General features: G+C 43.5%; 1 protein-coding gene across 1 annotated transcript in view; it reads left to right on the forward strand.

Annotated features, from left to right (window-relative positions):
• The window catches only part of itgb5 (integrin, beta 5), a 123,628-nt gene that overhangs the window by 14,703 nt on the left and 89,199 nt on the right, over positions 1–19,726 (forward strand). Inside the window, exons 4-5 of the mRNA XM_078228209.1 lie at positions 2,043–2,292; positions 18,184–18,352. Of these exons, the coding sequence (XP_078084335.1) occupies positions 2,043–2,292; positions 18,184–18,352 (419 nt within the window). The remainder of the gene's footprint in view (positions 1–2,042; positions 2,293–18,183; positions 18,353–19,726) is intronic.

The raw sequence follows: 19,726 nt of genomic DNA on the forward strand, positions 1-19,726 counted from the left end.
AACGTGGTGGATGCAACGCCAATTAGGTGGGCTGCTTTTCCCTGGATGGTGTCATGTTTCTTGAGGGTGGTTGGAATTTCAATCACCCAAGAAAGTGGGAAGTATTCCATCACAGTCCTGACTTGTGCTTTGTAGATGGTGGAGAGGCTATGGGGAGTCAGGAGATGAGTTATTCTTTGCCGAATTTCCAGCTCGTGACCTGCTCTTGTACAGTGGTTAGCACTGCTGCCTCACAGTGTCAATTCTGGCTTCGGGTGACTATGTGGAGTTCACACATTCTCCCCATGTCTGTGTGGGTTTCCTCCAGGTGCTCCAGTTTCCTCCCACAGTCTAAGGATGTGCGGGTTAGGTTGACTGACCATGCTAAATTACCCCTTAGTGTCAGCGGGTTTGGCAGGGTAAATACATGGTGTTACGGGGATTGGGCCTGGGTGGGGTTGTTGTCGGTGCAGGCTCGATGGGCTGAATGGCTTCCTTCTGCACTGTAGGGATTCTATCCAACAACTGTTTGCTTTCAAATTTGATTGAGTTGCTTTGTTGAGTGTTCTTTCCAAAGGTTATCAGCATTCAACATTAAAAAATACAATAATTTAAAAAAACCTGAGAAACGCTGAAGGATGCTAACATCTGTCACAATCAGTAACCATTAATGAGACTGTCTTGCAATAGAGACTACCCAAATTTCGCTGTTTACTTTCTCCCCAAAACATCTAAAAAAATCACATGGATCATGGCAGTTCAAGAAGGTGGCTTTCTGCCACCTTCTCAAGGACAATTAGGGATGGACAATAAATAGGAGTCTTGCCAGCAATATCTACATCCCATGAATGAGTAAAAATTATATACTTTTGATAACTCAGTGGAGCCAGATGTAGGATTCTTTTAGTTGGGTGTGGAACTGGGTTTGGCCTTGTAGTGGCGCTCAGTACCTCAAATACGTGGAAGGGCAATTACTATATATGAAATGTATATGAACTTCTCCAGTGTGTCCAAGCCAGAAACCCTGAAGGATTTGTGTTTTTTCAATTTTGTATTGTTTAATTTTGTATTGACTCGACCACATTCAGTGAATAAAAAATACAATAAATTCTGTCACATTGGTCTAATTTTAAAACATTATTAGTTAACTATATTTATATAGCTGAATTATTCATCCATAAAATGCCTTACTTAATCTTCATGTCTCTTTTTCATTTTGAAGATATGTTATTATTTAGGGCGCGACTCTCTGGCCTCCCAGCTGCGTGCCTCTTGACGGTGGGAGGTGGCACGCCGTTTACTGGCGGCAAGATTCTCTGGTCACGCCACTATCAATGGGATTTCCCATTGAAGCCACTCCCCGTCTCTGGGAAATCTGCAGTGGGGATGCGTTGCTGGCAGGACCTGAGAATCCCGCCGCGTGAACGACTGGAAAATTCAGTCCCTAATTTTCTCTCATTGTTCTCTCTAGATTACAGAACTGTTATAGGCAATAGGCCTTTAGCAGTGGTGCTTTGACCTGGCTGCTTGAAGATTTATGATGACTCGGGGATGACTGTCCCTTTACCTCTGCCCCCATTCCCCCAAAATTGTTCTCTACACTTGAGAGCGTTCCATAGTGGTGTGGCAAGTTACTTCCCATTCATTGGTGTCATGAGCTGAGCTTCAATTTTAATGAGGGCACCGTGTCACTTTTGATGTTGTTTAATATTCTAAATGAATATATCTGCAGAAGTGACAATAACGCACTGATTAATGTTAATATTCAGCTGAATAGAACATAGAGATGTGCTGTGATAATTTTCATCTTACTATGACTTAATTCTGCAATATTTTGTTTTTCTAATTATTGAATTTCCTGGCACGCTAGTTGTTCATTAATAGCAGTTTGCCTTTTTATTATTCTCTTTGGCAAAATTAGAAATTCATCGTGAGAGTTTGTTACTCTGCTGCAAGAAGTGACATAATGGGAGAAGGAAAAACTCAGTGAACCTTAATTGATAATGTTGTGGATTCCACCAAGCACATAAATTCACACTCATTGTTTCTATCACATTGTATAGATGACAAGACCACATTTCGTATGCAGGTGCGGCAGGTGGAGGATTATCCTGTGGATTTGTACTATCTTATGGACCTTTCCCTCTCCATGAAAGATGACTTGGACAACATCCGTGTGTTGGGTACAACATTATCACGAGAGATGGCAAAGCTTACCAGCAACTTTCGTCTGGGCTTTGGAACATTTGTTGACAAACCAACATCACCATTCTCATACACAGGACCCAAATACCAGGACAACCCATGTGTAGGGTGAGTGATGCTTAAGTATTTTTGCAGTGATTTTCTAAGTATCCTGTTGAAATAATGGCAAGCCTTTAAGTAACACTAAGTGTGGCAGTGGACATGAAAAACTGCATTCTACCCAACGGTAGCAGGTTTTTGCGCCATATTGCCCAATCCGCAGCTCATTATTTATGCTTGCACGTGAAGCACGCTGCGTCATTGGTGGGCAGCCTTTGATTCGCCCACTCTGCTGTCAGTTTGCTGCTTCCTAGGTCTGGGCGTCAAATTTAAAGTGCAGGAATGCACAAACCTTTCAATGTCGGCAGCCCAGGACTGCCCCACTGAAGACATGGCCCCAAAACTGAAGAAGAGGGCAGCGTCCAGATTCAGTGATGCCCCACTGGAGCACCTGCTTGAGGTCTACCATGATGTCCTCTAGTCCCTGCTCTGCACGCAGGAGGTTCATCAAGGTGACCAAACTGGCTTAGGAGGCAGTGGCAGCAGTGGTCAGTGCCAGCGCAGTCCACACGAGGTTAGCCACCCAGTGCAGGAATGAATGATTTCATCTGTGCTGCCAGGTAAGTCAACCATCTCCTTAATCTCAACTCCATACACTCAAAAGCCTATCTCACGTTCCCTTGCAATTCACTGCCTGCCAGCTCAAAGGCAATCACCACTCACTGCCTCCCACACCCTCTCATCTCCATCCGGTCTCACTTACAATGGAGATTGTGACAATTCCCCCCCAAAAATTTGAAGTGTCGAATTCACATAAAAACTAGAGTAAATCACGCTGTTTTTTTTTCAGCTGGAGTTTCAAAATGAATCTCCCACACTCTATGCACTGCAGAAGGCCTAAGCGTGAATCATGCCGAAGAACAGTGGGCGGGGCATATTCCTGCTCGAGAGGCCGGCAGCATAGCGCTGAGCGGGCCACTGCGCATGCGCCGATCTGTCAGCGCCGACATTGACGCATGCGCAGTGGCCTCACACTGCCAGCCTCCCAATCGCTGGCCAGCTTTGCGACCCCTGCATCGCTGAAGATTTCAGTCCCGGCCCCGCTAATGAATCTCGGAGTCCGTGGCACCCAGCGGGGAAGCACACGAAAACAGCCTCCGCTCGAGTCTCCCGGCCCACTGCGCTACAAAAGCAGCACAGCAAGATGGGAGAATCGCCCCCCTGTGTCTCCATGGCTCCCCTCATCATCCACAAGTGCCAGGCATCCTTATCATCTGTCCTGGCCTTCAACGTTGCCACACTCTTTCCATCTGTCTTTATGTAGGACAGGCTGGCGCACCATAAAAGGGGAAGAATCACACCTATTTCACATATCCTCTCGTGCCTTTTTCTGATGAGCTATGTTGCTGTCAATTAGGTTTATACTATGGTCCCTCCCCCACTTATCATAGATCACCATCATGGGCCTCTTGTCTATGTCATGTGCTACCATATCATTAATTTGTGGCCCTTTTCCACATCATTCTCAACATCAGTGATGTATCGGCCATAATGTTGTGGTTGTGCAATGAACCTTCTTCACTTGCTTTGCAGGGTCATGTCATCTTTATTCTTGGCTGTGTAAGATTGAGGCATAGATGTTCAGCGAACTTGTCTGCATTCTTGAAAGGTGAAAGTGCACTGTCTCAGGACAAATGTGTTCACACATGGAGAAGGGCACATATATTGTGCAAATCTATGTGCTCTGTGCCTTGGCAGGGTTTTTGTGTTTTGAGCCCAAATTCAGAGCATATGTGCACTGCTGTCAGCTATCCGCGCTTTTCACTTTTTCAGAGAGTACATCAGCTATATACGTGATGAAGCTTGGCCCCTTTCGGCCACATTATTGTCCTGGCGCTTGAACCTACAACCTTGTGGCTGTGTGTTTTGTAGGGACAAGGCTCTCCTTACAAACTAGGGGTGCACCAATGTGCATCCCCTCACCTGAGCACTCAGCAAGGTCATTGATGTTAATCCCAAATGGTGATAATCGAGCCTTTCAGCATGCTTTGGAAACGCATGCTTCAGACAACCTGGAGGGAGCAATGAGATAAGAGTGAGGGGGATGTATTGCAGTTGAATTGTGCTCTTTATTTGCAATGACGTGTACCCTTGAGGCGTCATGGTGTGTGCATATTGTCATCAGCTGCCTTGGCCCAAGTGTGAATGATCTGACTCACCATCGATGTTATACAGGGTGCGTTGGTCCATTGCTTGAGATGGACCTCCATGAGAAGCCATGTCACATTGAAGGCATACAGCTGCGAGCCTACTGAGGATCATGCAACTGCTCCTGGCTCATACAAGGCATCAATGTGACTGGGATGCTGGAGAGATGCTTGAAGAGGCAGCACCTTCAGATACCTGAGGTCAGGATGCGCTCCTCCATTAACATCTCATCTCTGCATGGTGCTGAGAGTTCGTTATCCTTCAGAGGATCAGGACAATGTGAACCTGATGTGTGTAACTATTCACTCTCATCTTTAAGTGTATGGGTGAAATGAGAGGAATTGCAATATTGGTGCTTATTCTGGTTCATAATGGAGGATTCTTGTCCAAGAGTGTACTCATTACAACTTGTCACTCTTCTACTGGATTCTGGTGGCAATGAGGCCCCCATGCACACACCTGCCTCATCTAGCCCGTGCTATGGTCATTTCCCTGGAGCCTTGGCTTCCTGAAACTAATCACCCTCAATGCCTTCAAGGTCCTCCTCATTGGAGGAGGTGTACAGCTCCTTCATCTCATCATCTGGCAAGTCCTCTCCCCTTTTCAGTGCGCAGTAAGTCACAGTGATCTGTGAGACTCTCCGTTAGATCTGTCCAGGCAATAAAAGTTCAACTTTAGAATGCCTATGGTCTGCTCCACCAATATTTGGCTAGCAACTTGAGCCTCATTGTATCTTCTGTCTGCAGGAGTCTGAGTCACCGAACAGGCATCAGCTGCTTCTCTTGTGTTTCACTTTGTCACCAAGGAGCCAAACCTAGATGCTATGTGGACCCTTGAAGTGTCTGGGATCTGCAATATGCTCAAGATGAATGAGTCGAGGATGCTTCCTGGGTCTCTAATCTTCATGATCAGTTTCTTGTCACTATATGTACTTTTATGTATTGCTGACTATATGTACATTTATGTATCGTAGCACCTGTTGCCAGGCAGCTTTCATGGCCACATGAGTGCAGTCGATGGCACCCTTCACATGTGGGAATCCGGCAATCTCGGCAAAGCCCAGTGATATGGCGTACGGTGTGTTAGCTTTTATTGGTAGAGGGATTGAGTTTCGGAGCCAGGAGGTCATGCTGCAACTGTACAAAACTCTGGTGCGGCCGCATTTGGAGTATTGCATACAGTTCTGATCGCCGTATTATAGGAAAGATGTGGAAGTGTTGGAAAGGGTGCAGAGGAGATTTACCAGGATGTTGCCTGGTATGGTGGGAAAATTGTATGAGGAAAGGCTGAGGGGCTTGAGGTTGTTTTCGTTAGAGAGAAGGCGGCTAAGAGGTGACTTAATAGAGGCATACAAGATGATCAGAGGATTAGATAGGGTGGATAGTGAGAGCCTTTTTCCTCGGATGGTGTTGGCTAGCACAAGGAGACATAGCTTTAAATTGAGGGGTGATAGATATAGGACAGATGTTAGAGGTAGGTTCTTTGCTCAGAGAGTAGTAAGGGCGTGGAATGCCCTGCCTGCAGCTGTAGTGGACTCGTCAACATTAAGAGCATTCAAATGGTTATTGGATAAACATATGGATGATATTGGAATAGTGTAGATTAGAGGGGCTTTAGATTGGTTCCACTGGTCGGTGCAACATCGAGGGCCGAAGGGCCTGTACTGCGCTGTAATGTTCTATGTTCTATGCCTTCCTTGATGTCTGTCAAAGTTGACATAATTGTGGGCCTTGGCAAAAAGGCCGTCTGTGACCTCATGGATGCATTTGTGCATGGACGCTTGTGAAATCCCACAGAGGTTCCCAGTGGATCCCTGGAAGGAGCCACTGGTGTAGAAGTTCAGAGCCACCAGCAATTAATGCCCTCCCAGTCCTTGTGACACCAATTCCTGGTCACAAATGTAAGTAACCAGATCCCTCGACATGTGGAGCTGTTGGCAATACTGGTTCTCGCTCATCTGCAGATAAGAGATGAGTTCTGTGGACCCCGAGTCTTGTGAGCTGTCTAAGCATGACGTCTCTGTGAGCCTTAGCCTTTGCATCCATAGGAGGCCCTGCTGGATGCAACTTCAATCATCTCCTCCTGTGTGAGGCCACTTGCCCTCTTTCCATAGTACAGACCTAGCCCTGCAGCCCATGAGGAGCCACACCCGCATTACCGCTGGTCTGATAGGTAGAGACTTCCCTGTGACTACCAACCACCAGAAAGCAAAGTGCTGCTGTCTGTGAAGCCTGATTTCCACGAGTGATATACGATGCAGGATAGGTGAACTAAACTTGAATTCACAAGCAAAGTGTAGGTGCATGTCATTTATATCCTATTATGAAACACATGGTGCTGATTGCAAGCTGATGTGCTTGGATGATGTAGTGGGACGGATGATTCTGGCGAGGAGGCCTCGTAATGCAATGTTTAAAAAAAATGACATCCCGACCTGCCCATTGACTGCTGGAGAGCACAATTATAACCTGGTATGATGCTGTATGATTGATTTTCGGTCTTCCTGCGATATTTTATGTTCCCACCTGCCATGATGCTAGTCTTGAATGGCCGTGATAAATCCTGGCCTTCGTTTCTGTCAGGTATACTGAATACTTTTGTTAAATCCCTTCCTTTCCTTACATTTTTCAACTATATACTTAAAATCCTGGAGTAGCATTAAGTTAATTTGCTGTCAGTGCTTTTCAATTAACTCATTAGATTTTAGTGGTTTGCATCTGGATACTGTGATTCCTGTAAAATTAAGGCTGTGAAACAAAATGTAGTTACTAGATGACATAAAAGTTTTTAGAAAAGAATGTAACAAGACAGGGTCATATGACCCAACAAATCTGTTCCATACTCACTTATTGCACCTAACAAAGATAATGTACTTTTCATTCAGTCATTGCAATCTTTTGAGTGATCCAAATAGTGTTACCTGCTCGGATACTTCCATAGTTGGTAAAGATAACTGAAGAAAGAAATAACTTACATTGATGTTGAGATGGATAGAAAGCTGGTTACCAGTTAGGAAGCAAAGAGTTGACATAAAAGGATCTTTTTCTGATTCAGTGATTAGTGAGGTACTGCAGGGATCTGTGCTAGGATCTCAACTGTTCACATTATATATTAATGAATTGGAAGAGGAAACTAAAATAATTGTCTCCAAGTTTGCAGATGATACAAAGTTGGGTGGGAGGGTGAGTTGTGAGGAGGATGCAGAGATGCTTCAGTGTGATTTGGACAGGCTGAATGGGCATATGCATAACAGATGCAGTATAATGTAGATAAATGTGAGGTTATCCCCTTCAGTAGCAATAATAGGAAGGCAGATTATTATTTGAGTGGGTGTAAATTGAGAGAGGTGGATACTCAGCGAGAACTTGGTGTCCTCGTGCATCAGCCGCTGAAAGTAAACATGTTGGTACAGCAGGCAGTAAAGAAGGCAAATGGTTTGTTGGCCTTCATAGTGAGAGGATTTGAGTATAAGAATAGAGATGTTTTACTGCAGTTGTATAGATTGTTAGTGAGGCCATACTTGGAGTATTGTGTGTAGTTCTGGTGTCCTTATCTGAGGTAGGATGTCATTGCTATTGAGAGAGTACAGTGAAGGTTTACCAGGCTGATTCCTGGGATGGCAGCTCTGTCATATGAGGAGAAACTAAGTCAGGATTTTATTCATTGGAGTTTAGAAGAGGGAGAGGGGTTAGAACAAAGAAAATTATAGTACAGGAACAGGCCCTTCGGCACTCCAAACCTGCACTGACCATGCTGCCCAACTTAACTAAAACCCCCTACCCTTCAGGCGACCATATCCCTCTATTCCCATCCTATTCATGTATTTGTCAAGACACCCCTTAAAAATCACTACCGTATCCGCTTCCAGCAATGAGTTCCAGGCACCCAGCGCCCTCTGTGTAAAAAATCTGCCTCATACATCTCCTTTTAAACTTTGCCCCTCGTACCTTAAACCTGTGCCCCCTAGTAATTGGCTCTTCCACCCTTTGAAAAAGCTTCTGACTATCCACTCTGTTCATGCCTCTCATTATCTTGTAGACTTTTATCAGGTCGCCCCTCAACCTCCGTCGTTCCAGTGAGAACAAACCAGGTTTCTCCAACCTCTCCTCATAGCTAATGCCCTCCATACCAGGCAACATCCTGGTAAATCTTTTCTGCACCCTCTCCAAAGCCTCCACATACTTCTGGCAGTGTGGCGACCAGAATTGAACACTATATTCCAAGTGCGGTCTCACTAAAGTTCTATAAAGCTGCAACATGACTTGCCAATTTTGAAACTCAATGTCCCGGCCGATGAAGGCAAGCATGCCGTATGCCTTCTTGACTACCTTCTCCACCTGTGTTGCCACTTTCAGTGACCTATGTACCTGTACACCCAGATCCCTTTGCCTATCAATACTCTTAAGGGTTCTGCCATTTACTGTATATTTCCTATCTATTAGACCTTCCAAAATGCATTACCTCACATTTGTCCGGATTAAGTTCCATCTGCCATCTCTCCGCCCAAGTCTCCAACCGAACTATATCTTGCTGTATCCTCTGATGGTCCTCATCGCTATCTGCAAATCCACCAAATTTTGTGTCGTCTGCAAACTTGCCAATCAAACCAGTTACATTTTCCTCCAAATCGTGTGCATGTGCGTGTGCGCGTGCGCGTGTGCGTCCGTCCCACTGCTACCCTCTGTCTTCTTCGACAGAGCCAGTTTTGTATTCACCTTGCCAGCTCACCTCTGATCCCATGCGATTTCACCTTCTGCAGCAGTCTGCCATGAGGGACCTTGTCAAAGGCCTTACTGAAGTCCATGTAGACAACATCCACTGCCCTACCCTCATCAATCATCTTCGTCACTTCCTCGAAACTAATACGTCCATTTATTTCCTGTCTCCAAGAATCCTCTCCAATAATTTCCCTACCACTGATGTAAGGCTCACCGACCTGTAATTACCTGGATTATTCTTGCTACCCTTTTTAAACAAAGGAACAACATTGGCTATTCTCCAATCCTCTGGGATCTCCCCTGTAGTCATGATGTGGAGATGCCGGCGTTGGACTGGGGTAAACACAGTAAGAAGTTAACAACACCAGGTTAAAGTCCAACAGGTTTATTTGGTAGCAAAAGCCACAAGCTTTCGGAGCCTTAAGCCCCTTCTTGCCAATAGCAGTGAATAGCACTCACCTGAAGGGGTTTAAGGCTCCGAAAGCTTGTGGCTTTTGCTACCAAATAAACCTGTTGGACTTTAACCTGGTGTTGTTAAACTTCTTACTGTGACCTCCCCTGTAGCCAGTGAGGATACAAAGATTTCTCTCAAGGCCCCAGCAATTTCTTCCCTTGCCTCTCTCAGTATTCTGGGGTATATCCCATCAGGCCCTGGGGACTTGTCTACCTTAATGTTTCTCAAGAACCACCAATACCACCTCCTTTTTGATCTCAACATGACTCAAACCTTCTACACACCCTTTCCCAGAGGGTTCTCATAGAAACTTATAAAATTCTAATTGGTTTAGATAGGATAGATTCAGAAATAATGGGCCCGATTCTCCCGTTGTGACCCACAACTTTTCTGGCTGGTCCGGTCCGGAGAATCGCGTCGTCGGCTTTTTTCCGGGATTTGTGCATGCGCCGGAAACGCATGCACATCTCCCAGAGTCAGAGAACAGTCAGAGTCCAGACCATGCTGGAAACCGTGGGAAGACAGGCAAGTGATTTGAATCCTTTTTTTAATATGTTTTGCATGTGATTATCGGGATTTGCAGGGCCTGATTGAATCTCCCACCCCGCCAGGTGTATTTCATTCCGGCAGGGTTTAGAGTAGCTCCCCACGTTCGGGAAACTAGTGGGAGACCCTGCTGGAATGAAGGGGGGGCAATCGGGAGGCCCCCCAGAGGGTCGGGGGGTGAGGGGGTGGTGCCCCCTGGGCATGGGCACCATGGCAGTGCCAGCCTGTGCCCCCGGCACTGCCCAAAGGGCAAAGTGCCCATGCCTAGGGGCACCTTGACGCTGTCCATTGGACATGGGGCAGTGCCAAGGGGGCGAGGCCTAGGGGCAATCGGTGGGGGTGGGGGGACCTGCTGCCATTCTGCATGGCAATCGGTCTGGGCTGGAGGGAGGCCAGCGATTGAGGGGTGGAGGGCTGCGCAGAGTTCCAGAGCTGTCGGACTCTGGCACTTCCCCCCCCCCCACCATTGTGACTTCTGTATTGCACAGAGTGGAGAGATTCAAGTCTGAATCTGCACTGAAAAAATAGTCATGATCTAGAACAGTTTTCCCACCAGTTCAGCACTTTTGGGAGAATCGCCCACAATGTTCCTGATTGTGGGAGGGTCCAGAACTAGGGGTCATAGTTTGAGGATAGGGGTAAACCTTAGAACTGAGGTGAGGAGAAATCTCTTCACCCAGAGGTTGGTGCCGACCACTGAAAGTAGTCGAGGCCAAATCGTTGTGTGAGTTCCAGAAGAAATTAGATATAGCTCTTGGGGTAAAAGGGGTCAAGAGATATGGGGGGAAGGTGGGATCAGGATATTGAATTTGATGATCAAAATGAATGGCGGAGCAAGCCAGAAGGACTGAATGGCCTACTCCTGTTTCTAATTTCTATATGCCACCTTTCACATGCTGAAAGCCATTTATGACCAAATGATTACTTCTGGAGTGTGCCCATTGTGAAATACATAAAAAGGGTAAATCAAATATTTGGTTTAGTTTAGTGAATATGAATATTTATTATTTTCTTAATGAGGATTTAGCATTATGATCACTTACTTGGTTATCAATTTACTTTTAATAAATTAGATTGCCAGTTGAAGCTTAAATCCAAGATCTGGTGTTGTGTAACCTCTTAAGTTGTGAGGATGAATCCAACGGTGACATGGGCTAGAACTAGTAACTAAAATTATCTAAAAAATATTTTCCATTTGTTTTCTTTAGTTTGCAATTGTAATTACCTGGCTACCATGGAAGATGTAAAGTATTAATAATGTAGAGGGTGAGGGCTCACTTGTAAAAATTGTCTGAAACACAGTAATCTAAAATATATTCAGAATAAAAAGATTCAAAAATATCCTATTCTGTTCGGGCCTTTACCCAGCTATTCCATCTCTTGAGAAAATATTCCACAAGGTTTCTCCATGCTCTTTAAAGTTAAATCATGCAGAATTCCTAAATATCTATTCAACTTTTATCCTGTATTAATTGCCCTTGAAAAACTGTTGGTCAGATCTCGCGGTCAGTTTGAATGCTACATATGTTGCCACTGTCAGTGAAGATTTTTGCGACATAACTTGGGGCGGCACGGTAGCACAGTGGTTAGCACTGCTGCTTCACAGCTCCAGGGACCTGGGTTCGATTCCCGGCTTGGGTCACTGTCTGTGTGGAGTTTGCACAGTCTCCTCGTGTCTGCGTGGGTTTCCTCCGGGTGCTCTGGTTTCCTCCCACAGTCCAAAGATGTGCGGGTTAGGTTGATTGGCGATGCTAAAATTGCCCCTTAGTGTCCTGAGATGTGTAGGTTAGAGGGATTAGTGGGTAAAAATATATGGGGGTAGGGCCTGGGTGGGATTGTGGTCAGTGCAGACTCGATGGGCCGAATGGCCTCCTTCTGTACTGTAGGGTTACTATGATTCTTTCTATGATTCTATAACTTCTTGTGCATTTTCAGCTGGGACTTCCGCTCTGCGGAAGACCAATGAGTGTAGGAGAAGATGGGCGAAGAGAGGACATACCCAAATTCTTTATGACATAACTACTGTATTCGGGCTTATTTATTTACTTTGCTGTTGGAAACATTGCTGGGCATAAAATTCATTTTGCATGATAGCATAAAATGCAAATAGCAGATCAGCACTCTGTTGTGTGGGTTTTTCTTCAACTTCAATGCTGAGTGTAAAATGGGCTGCCAATTGTTAGTGCTGGTTTTGCACACCAAACCAAGATTAACTCATCTCCCCTGATTTTGCTGGGTTCATATTTATAATGATAGGAGCATTGCAACTTGTAGCATCTATTTATTATTCAATTGCTCAGGTGCAGCTGTGCATGGGCGGCATGGTAGCACAGTGGTTAGCACTGCTGCTTCATAGCACCAGGGACCCGGGTTTGATTCCCGGCTTAGGTCGCTGTCTGTGTGAAGTTTGCACATTCTTCCCGTGTCTGCATGGGTTTCCCCCGGGTGCTCCAGTTTCCTCCCACATTCTGAAAGACGTGCTGGTTAGATGCATTGACCCAAACAGGTGCCGGACTGTGGCGACTAGGGGAATTTCGCAGTAACTTCTTTGCAGTGTTCATGTAAGCTTTGATTGTGACTAATAAATAAACTTTAACTTTACTTTAACTTTATATGATGCTTAATGTTTAAGAGCATAGACTTTAATAGTTGGGCTCTTTGTAATTAAAGATGGCCGAAGCGAGGCGACTTCTTGCAAGCTGTCCCCAGCTTGCCCTCTAATTCTATCTTTTACTGTCGTTCTATGTTTTTAAAACTGTACTCCAACACTATATTCTGCACCCTCTCATTTCCTTCTCTTATGAACAGTGTGTTTTGTCTGTGTAACATGCAAGAAACAATACTTTTCACTGTATACCAAAACATGTGACAATAAATCAAATCAAAATCAAATCAAAACATTTTTCATTTAATTAAAATTGGTGTTCTGGAATGTCCTCACCCTAATTAATCTCTGTATAAAGGTTGTGACAAAGGTTGGGATTTTCTAGTGGCAGGCCCAACTATGGGAGATTCAGCGGTCCAGCAGGTCCGGGGCGGTGGCACAGTGGTTAGCCTCATAGCTAAGACCCCCTTCCAAGAGAACGATGTGAACATGGTCAGTCACTGTCAAGGTCACCACATCCCTGAATGCTCCTTCCAGGGGTTTGATAATGGCATCTCAAGGATCTCTCAGTATGTTGCCCATATGTTACCTTGCAGGTAACCGATGCCTTATTTGTATAGGCCACCTTGTCCACTTTGAGGCAGAAGAGGGCTGTCAGGTTCAATTCTGTGACTAGATTTCCATAGGAACAGGAAGCTATTGACTGCACACATTTGGCAGTCAGGGCATCCTCAGATCTGCCTAGAGTCTTTCATTAATCACAATAGATTCCATTCCTTCGGTATTCAGTTTATGATCATGCATGTCTGCGCTAGTTATCCACAATTCATTCATTATCTATCATCACACCCCTGCAGATTTTTGTCAGCACTTGACTTCTCGGAGTCAAGGGCTGCAACCTGGCTGATGTGTTGTGTAAGGAACCAGTGCTGGCAGCCTCCAAAGCTTCCAACTATGCCTTTTACTTTAGGTAGATGGCTTTTTCCTCCGATTTATAGGAAACAGCATGTCCCTTCTGGCCATCATCACTTACAGCATAACCCCAAGGGAAATGTCAGAACTGAGGAGGAAGCCTTTCCACGCCTACATTCCACGTCCCTGGCTCCACAAGTTTTCCAACAGCCATTATGACCTTTGCCTCAGTTTTTTAATAGCCTCATCCACAAGGTGTGGGTCATCATTAAGATAAAGGCAAAATACTGCGGATGGTGGAATCTGAAACAAAAACAGAAAATGCTGGAAAAGCTCAGCAGGTCAGACAGCATCTGTGGAGAGAGAATAGAGCCAACAAAGGGGATGACCCTTTGTCACGCTGGCTCTGTTCTCCCTCCACAGATGCTGTCAGACCTGCTGAGATTTTCCAGCATTTTCTGTTTCTGGTGCAGGTCATCATCATGCCCGCATTCTGTTATTGGTCGAAAGACCTGGATGACAGATTATGCGTATTAAAGAGTCACAGCAAATCTCGCTGAGAGATTAATTTCCAGTCATGCTGCTGGCCTCCTTGTTACACCTGAGTCTGTTCAGATAAAATTTAATTGAGATTCTTTACATCTAAATACCTGGTTATTAACCTCTTTGCTAAATTAAGTATCCACTCTGTCTAGACCCGTCATAATTTTATACATCTCAATTAAATTCCCCCCCCCCCCGTTCCAAAGCAAATTACCCGAGCCTATCAAATCTTTCCTCACAGCTAAATTTTTCCATTCCTGGCAACATCTACATGTCTCCTCTGTATCCCCTCATGTGTGATCACATCCTTCCTGCAATGCAATGTCCAGACTGTTGGATCTAGTTGGAGACCAACTAGTTTCCCCATGACCAGTCAGTTATTCCCAGTTCTCAGTTGTGGGGTTTTCCTGGCTTTGGGAAACTCGGCTGGCCAGTGTTGAATTTAAATGCCCACCAAAATATCAGAAACAAGGACTCCATTGGATATTATAATTACTGATCCATTCGCTGCTCCTGAGGAGGTTACTTGGGTGCTTGGCATGGTTGAAATGGGAAACAGACATGTTTGCTGCACGTTGAAATGAAAACTCCACAAATTTGCTTATTTGACCCAGCCCTGCTCACCTTACCCATCCTCTTCCGCCTACCCTGACAGGTTGGCAGGGGTGGGAGTTAGGGGGCTAAAATCTACCCCTTCTCCCCCCATAGTTGTGAATTTTCATGTACACGTTACAAACATATAACACTGTAATTATACCCTCCGATGAGTGTTGATGCTGCAGCACCAATTGGGCAGAGAGTTGTGTTATAGCGTGACTCGTTTACATAGCCCCTTTTTATTATAAATGCAAATGTAGGAATTTGTAAAGCAGTGTCAATAAGTCCATATAGACATAAGATTTGATATATTAACATGTAGGTCGATTTTCTTTTTTGGGGGGGAGCGGCATGACCCCATTTTGCAGGGTATTAGCACTGCATCATTCAGATTTTGTCTCTAAAATTTTAAATGCAGATTTTTGGTCAAAGTCTAGTTGCTGTGGTTAAAAGGAACTATTTTCCCTCATTTTACTGCGAAGATTATTGAGGCTTTGTTTTTAAAAATTAGGAAGAATTTTTTTACCCCAGTCTTACCTTTCATAGGCTGGAATTCTCCAGTTTTGTTTGCCCCACCGCAGCTGCCAGCGAGAATGGAGAATTTGGCACTCAGCCAAACTTCCATTCACAGCAGCGGGACAGGAGACTCCCAGCAGCAGGCGAGTTCGGAGAATTCCGGCCATAAGAACTAGGAGCAGGAGTAGGCCATTTGGCCCCTCGAGCCTGCTCCGCCATTCAATAAGATCATGGCTGACCCTTTCGTGGACTCAGCTCCACTTACCCGCCTGCTCACCTTAATTCCTTTACTGTTCAAAAGTCTATCCACCTTTGCCTTAAAAACATTCAACGAGGTAGCCTCAACTGCTTCAATGGGCAGGGAATTCTACAGATTCACAACCCTTTGGGTGAAGATGTTCCCCCTCAACTCAGATCTAAATCTACTCCCCTTTATCTTGTGGCTATGCCCCTAGTTCTAGTTTCACCCACCAGTGGAAACAGCCTCCCTGCTTCTAATCTATTCCCTTCATAATTTTATACGTTTCAATAAGACCTCCCCCCTCATTCCTCTAAATTCCAATGAGTATAATCCCAGTCTATTCAGTCTCTCCTCATAAGCCAACTTTCTAAACTCCAGAATCAACCAAGTGATATAACATATATTCTGCATGAAAATTGGATCTAACTGCGCAAAATATTGCATGCTCCTTGGTTCATGTTTAATTTGCCAAATGGATTAAAGAAAGATAACTTGGATTTGAAGATTCAAAGTCAAATTCCTGAGATTGTATGGGTTTAACATGCACTGTCCCTGTAAGTGTTCTATTAAATTAAGAATGAAGAAGGAATATATGAACTTTCATTCCAATGGCATTGTGAGAATGTGAAGAAAACAATATATCGTTTAGAAATAATTCTTGCTCTCGTATCTCTTGTTGAATTATATGGTGTGTTTGATTCTTTTGACATAATTCAGATTGAAATAAGTGACCTAACCAGCTGTTTAGCCAAATAACTGCCTTTCTGGGTGTAAGTTTAATGAAATCGAATATATTCTGAATCTTCCAAATGCATCAGCTCTTTGAACATATGAGGTTGTGACTGAATGAAATTGTATAGCTGAGTGATTAATATATTTAGAAATCTATATATGGAAATGATTGTGTATTTCATTAAACTATAGCAAAAGTTATCAGTTTAAGTTCTGTTGACCAATCAGAACATTCCAAAATGAAAATACATTTTGAGAGAGAAAATCACTTTGGTAAGTATATTTCTCAAATCAGTGAACAAATCATGAATTCTGTATTCTGAGCTAAGCTTTTCCCCAGTCCCACTGTGTATCGAAAGTAATACTGTAGTTAAAGTGCAGGTACGGTATCACTATTGCAAAGAATACAGTCACATCATGCATGTTATGCTACTGTATTCTAAATGGTAAAACTATTAATGTTCCTGAATTAGATAATATAAGCCAAGAAACACCACTTTACATTGATGTTTGTCTATAAATTTGTCTGTTGCCAGTGAATGACTGTTGAATAATGCTTCAGTTTGCCTACTTTACCTATTTTACATGTTGCATGTGAATTATATAAGTCAAATATATATTTCAATATTCATATGTACCAATAGATTGTAGGTGCACCATTTGAAATGTTTTGTGGCACAATACTACTGCATCCATTCATTCCAGTCACCTCAATAAAATGGCTTACTCCAATGTTATTTTCAGTTTAAATCTGCCAATTTTCTGAACATTTTGTAGTCAGAGTGATTCAAACTCAATTAATTTGCTGTTTAAATTGGACAACTAAAATCAAAATTAACGTGATATTCTTTAAAGTGCTTCTTCCAAAATAACAAAAAATATATTTCTGGTTTGTCTAATCCCTTGCTGTTAGTTTATGGCTCTAATTTATAGCATCAGTCATTTTTATTGTACTTCTTGGTGTTAATTGTAATCAGTTAATTAATAAAAGAACAGTAACATTTTAAAAGGAACTTAAGTATTTTTAATATCCATGTTAATATCTTAGATTGCCAATGAATAATACTTCAGTCACGTTTACTACAGCGGGCCTTGGGATACTAAGATAAATGCATATTTGTAAAGGAAACTGTTAAGATCAACTGTTCAGTCAGTCTGACTAGAATTTTGAACATTATGGTTTTAATTAGCAGTCGTTATTTACTTAAATCAAAAATGTTTCCTATGTCAGCTTGCGATTTGCATGTGAATTTTTTCCCTTTTATTCCTTTTGTTTTTTTTCCATTTCAGTTTGATTCGGTTTAAAATCAAATCAAGTATTTGTCAAATCCACATGAGAATGTAACTTTGCCAAAATTCTCCTCCTATTTATTTTCATCAGTTATAATAATTGAAAGCAGATCTTTCCTGCAGTTCTCAGGAAGGGTAGGATATGCACCAATATTAAAGTAGTATTGAGGACTGCATTGAATAACACTTCTAATCCTAGCCTTTCTCATAGAGTAGAAATCTGTGTCTTTAAGCAGTTATTTCAAGAGTAATTTTGCTTGGTGAATACCAAAGTATAAATTGAAAGGAATGAAGGGAATAGTACTGACAAACTGTTATTTGAATAGTTTTTGTTCCTGAAATGTATTTTAGTGATAGTAAACTTAGCCTGTATAAGAATAGAGAGCCAAAACATTTCTAATTCAACTAGTAGGAGTTTACCAATTAAATAAATGTATAAGTCGCTATGGTTTATAGCCCATTTCAAAACATTATAAAATCTATTTTAGTATGTACAACATAAACTCCCATTCTGTATGTGATGTACATCTACAGGAATGAATGTGACAGCAGTGGATGACATAACTTATCCTTGCTACTGTCTTGTTTTTTCACGTAGATATAAAATGTTTCCACATTGTGTTCCATCCTTTGGATTCCGACATCTGCTGTCTTTGACCGATAAGTCTGACAAGTTCAATGCAGAAGTTCAAAAGCAAATGGTATCTCGGAATCGTGATGCACCGGAGGGCGGTTTTGATGCAATCCTGCAGGCAGCAGTTTGCAAGGTGAGGAAGTGTGCTCTGCAGCCGCCTTTTAATGCTGCAAGCATGAGGGTGCCATGTCTCACATCGATTTGTCACAGGTATAGCCAGCTTTATCTGATCTTATCAACTGATATATCCCAGTTCATTGTTGCTCATTCTCTCTAGAAGTCAAGGGTGAAATAACCTGTCGAAGTGGCACCATGCAGACTTACAGGCAGGGCCCAGGCAGGGTTCTTCATTGATGTAATTGAAGAAAGCCACATGACCCACTAAGATTGTGGTCCCATAGCATTGCTTGCCCTAGGGGAATCAATATCATCTATCTGGCACTACTAGAAGCAAAGCTACGCAAATTTCTCCCTCAGACTGTTTAAAATAATTATTAGACCTAGTGGCTGGACTTTTCCAGCCTGTGACAGTTCTGACTTCAGATGACTGTCTGTGTGGAGTTTGCACGTTCTCCCCATGTCTGCATGGGTTTCCTCCGGGTGCTCCAGTTTCCTCCCACTCTCCAAAGATGTGTGGTGGATTGGCCATGCTAAATTGATCCGTAGTGTCGGGGGATCAGCAGGGTAAATACAAGGGGTTATGGGTATAGGGCCTGGGTAGGATTGTTGTCGGTGCAGGCTCAATAGGCCAAGTGGCCTCATTCTGCACTGTAGGGATTCTGTGTTCCTCCCAGCAGGATTGTCCAGTCCCACTGATTCAGTCCCACACTAAGAAACCCGTGGCGGGGGTCCGTACAACTGGAAACCCCATTGACAACGGCAGGACCAGAAGATCCTACCGCTGGTCAATGGCAGACAGCCTCAGCCGCCGCGGGGGGGGCATGGAAAATTCTGTTCAGTATCTTTTTTTAGAATCTCTGTCTTTTTGTTGCTTCACAAGTTGGTTGGGTGCTGATGCATTTACTGGGAAATAGCGTAGAGTTACTGATTAAGTAATGGAACAGTATCTCAACCTGCCGAGTTGAACTTGGGATGCGTACATTGTGGTATCAATTATACTCTATATTCCATGATCAATTATGGGTAATTCCTGTCAAAGCTTTCCCAACATATCATCAGCAATCAGTTAAAATCAAAAACAGTTAACAACAAATAGTTGTACAGTTTTTTTTTCTCTTCTGCTCAAAACAATTTAAGTGAAAGATTTGGAGCTGAAATTAATTCACAAAAAGCAAAGTTGCCATGTGGTCCACGTTGATATCCCAGTCGCATTCAGAACTTTTGGTTGGCTGTACAGCTCACATGGATTTCTATAGTAATCTCAATGGGGAAACTCAGGTGAGCAAAGCAGGTAGTGACCAGCGGCACTGTCTGCTGGTCATTAGGGGTAGTCAGTGTAGCATCACGAAAGAGGTAATGTTGGGCAAGTTAATGGGGCTAAAGGTAG

This window comes from Mustelus asterias, chromosome 14, assembly GCF_964213995.1.
Source record: "Mustelus asterias chromosome 14, sMusAst1.hap1.1, whole genome shotgun sequence".
Lineage (NCBI taxonomy): Eukaryota > Metazoa > Chordata > Chondrichthyes > Carcharhiniformes > Triakidae > Mustelus > Mustelus asterias.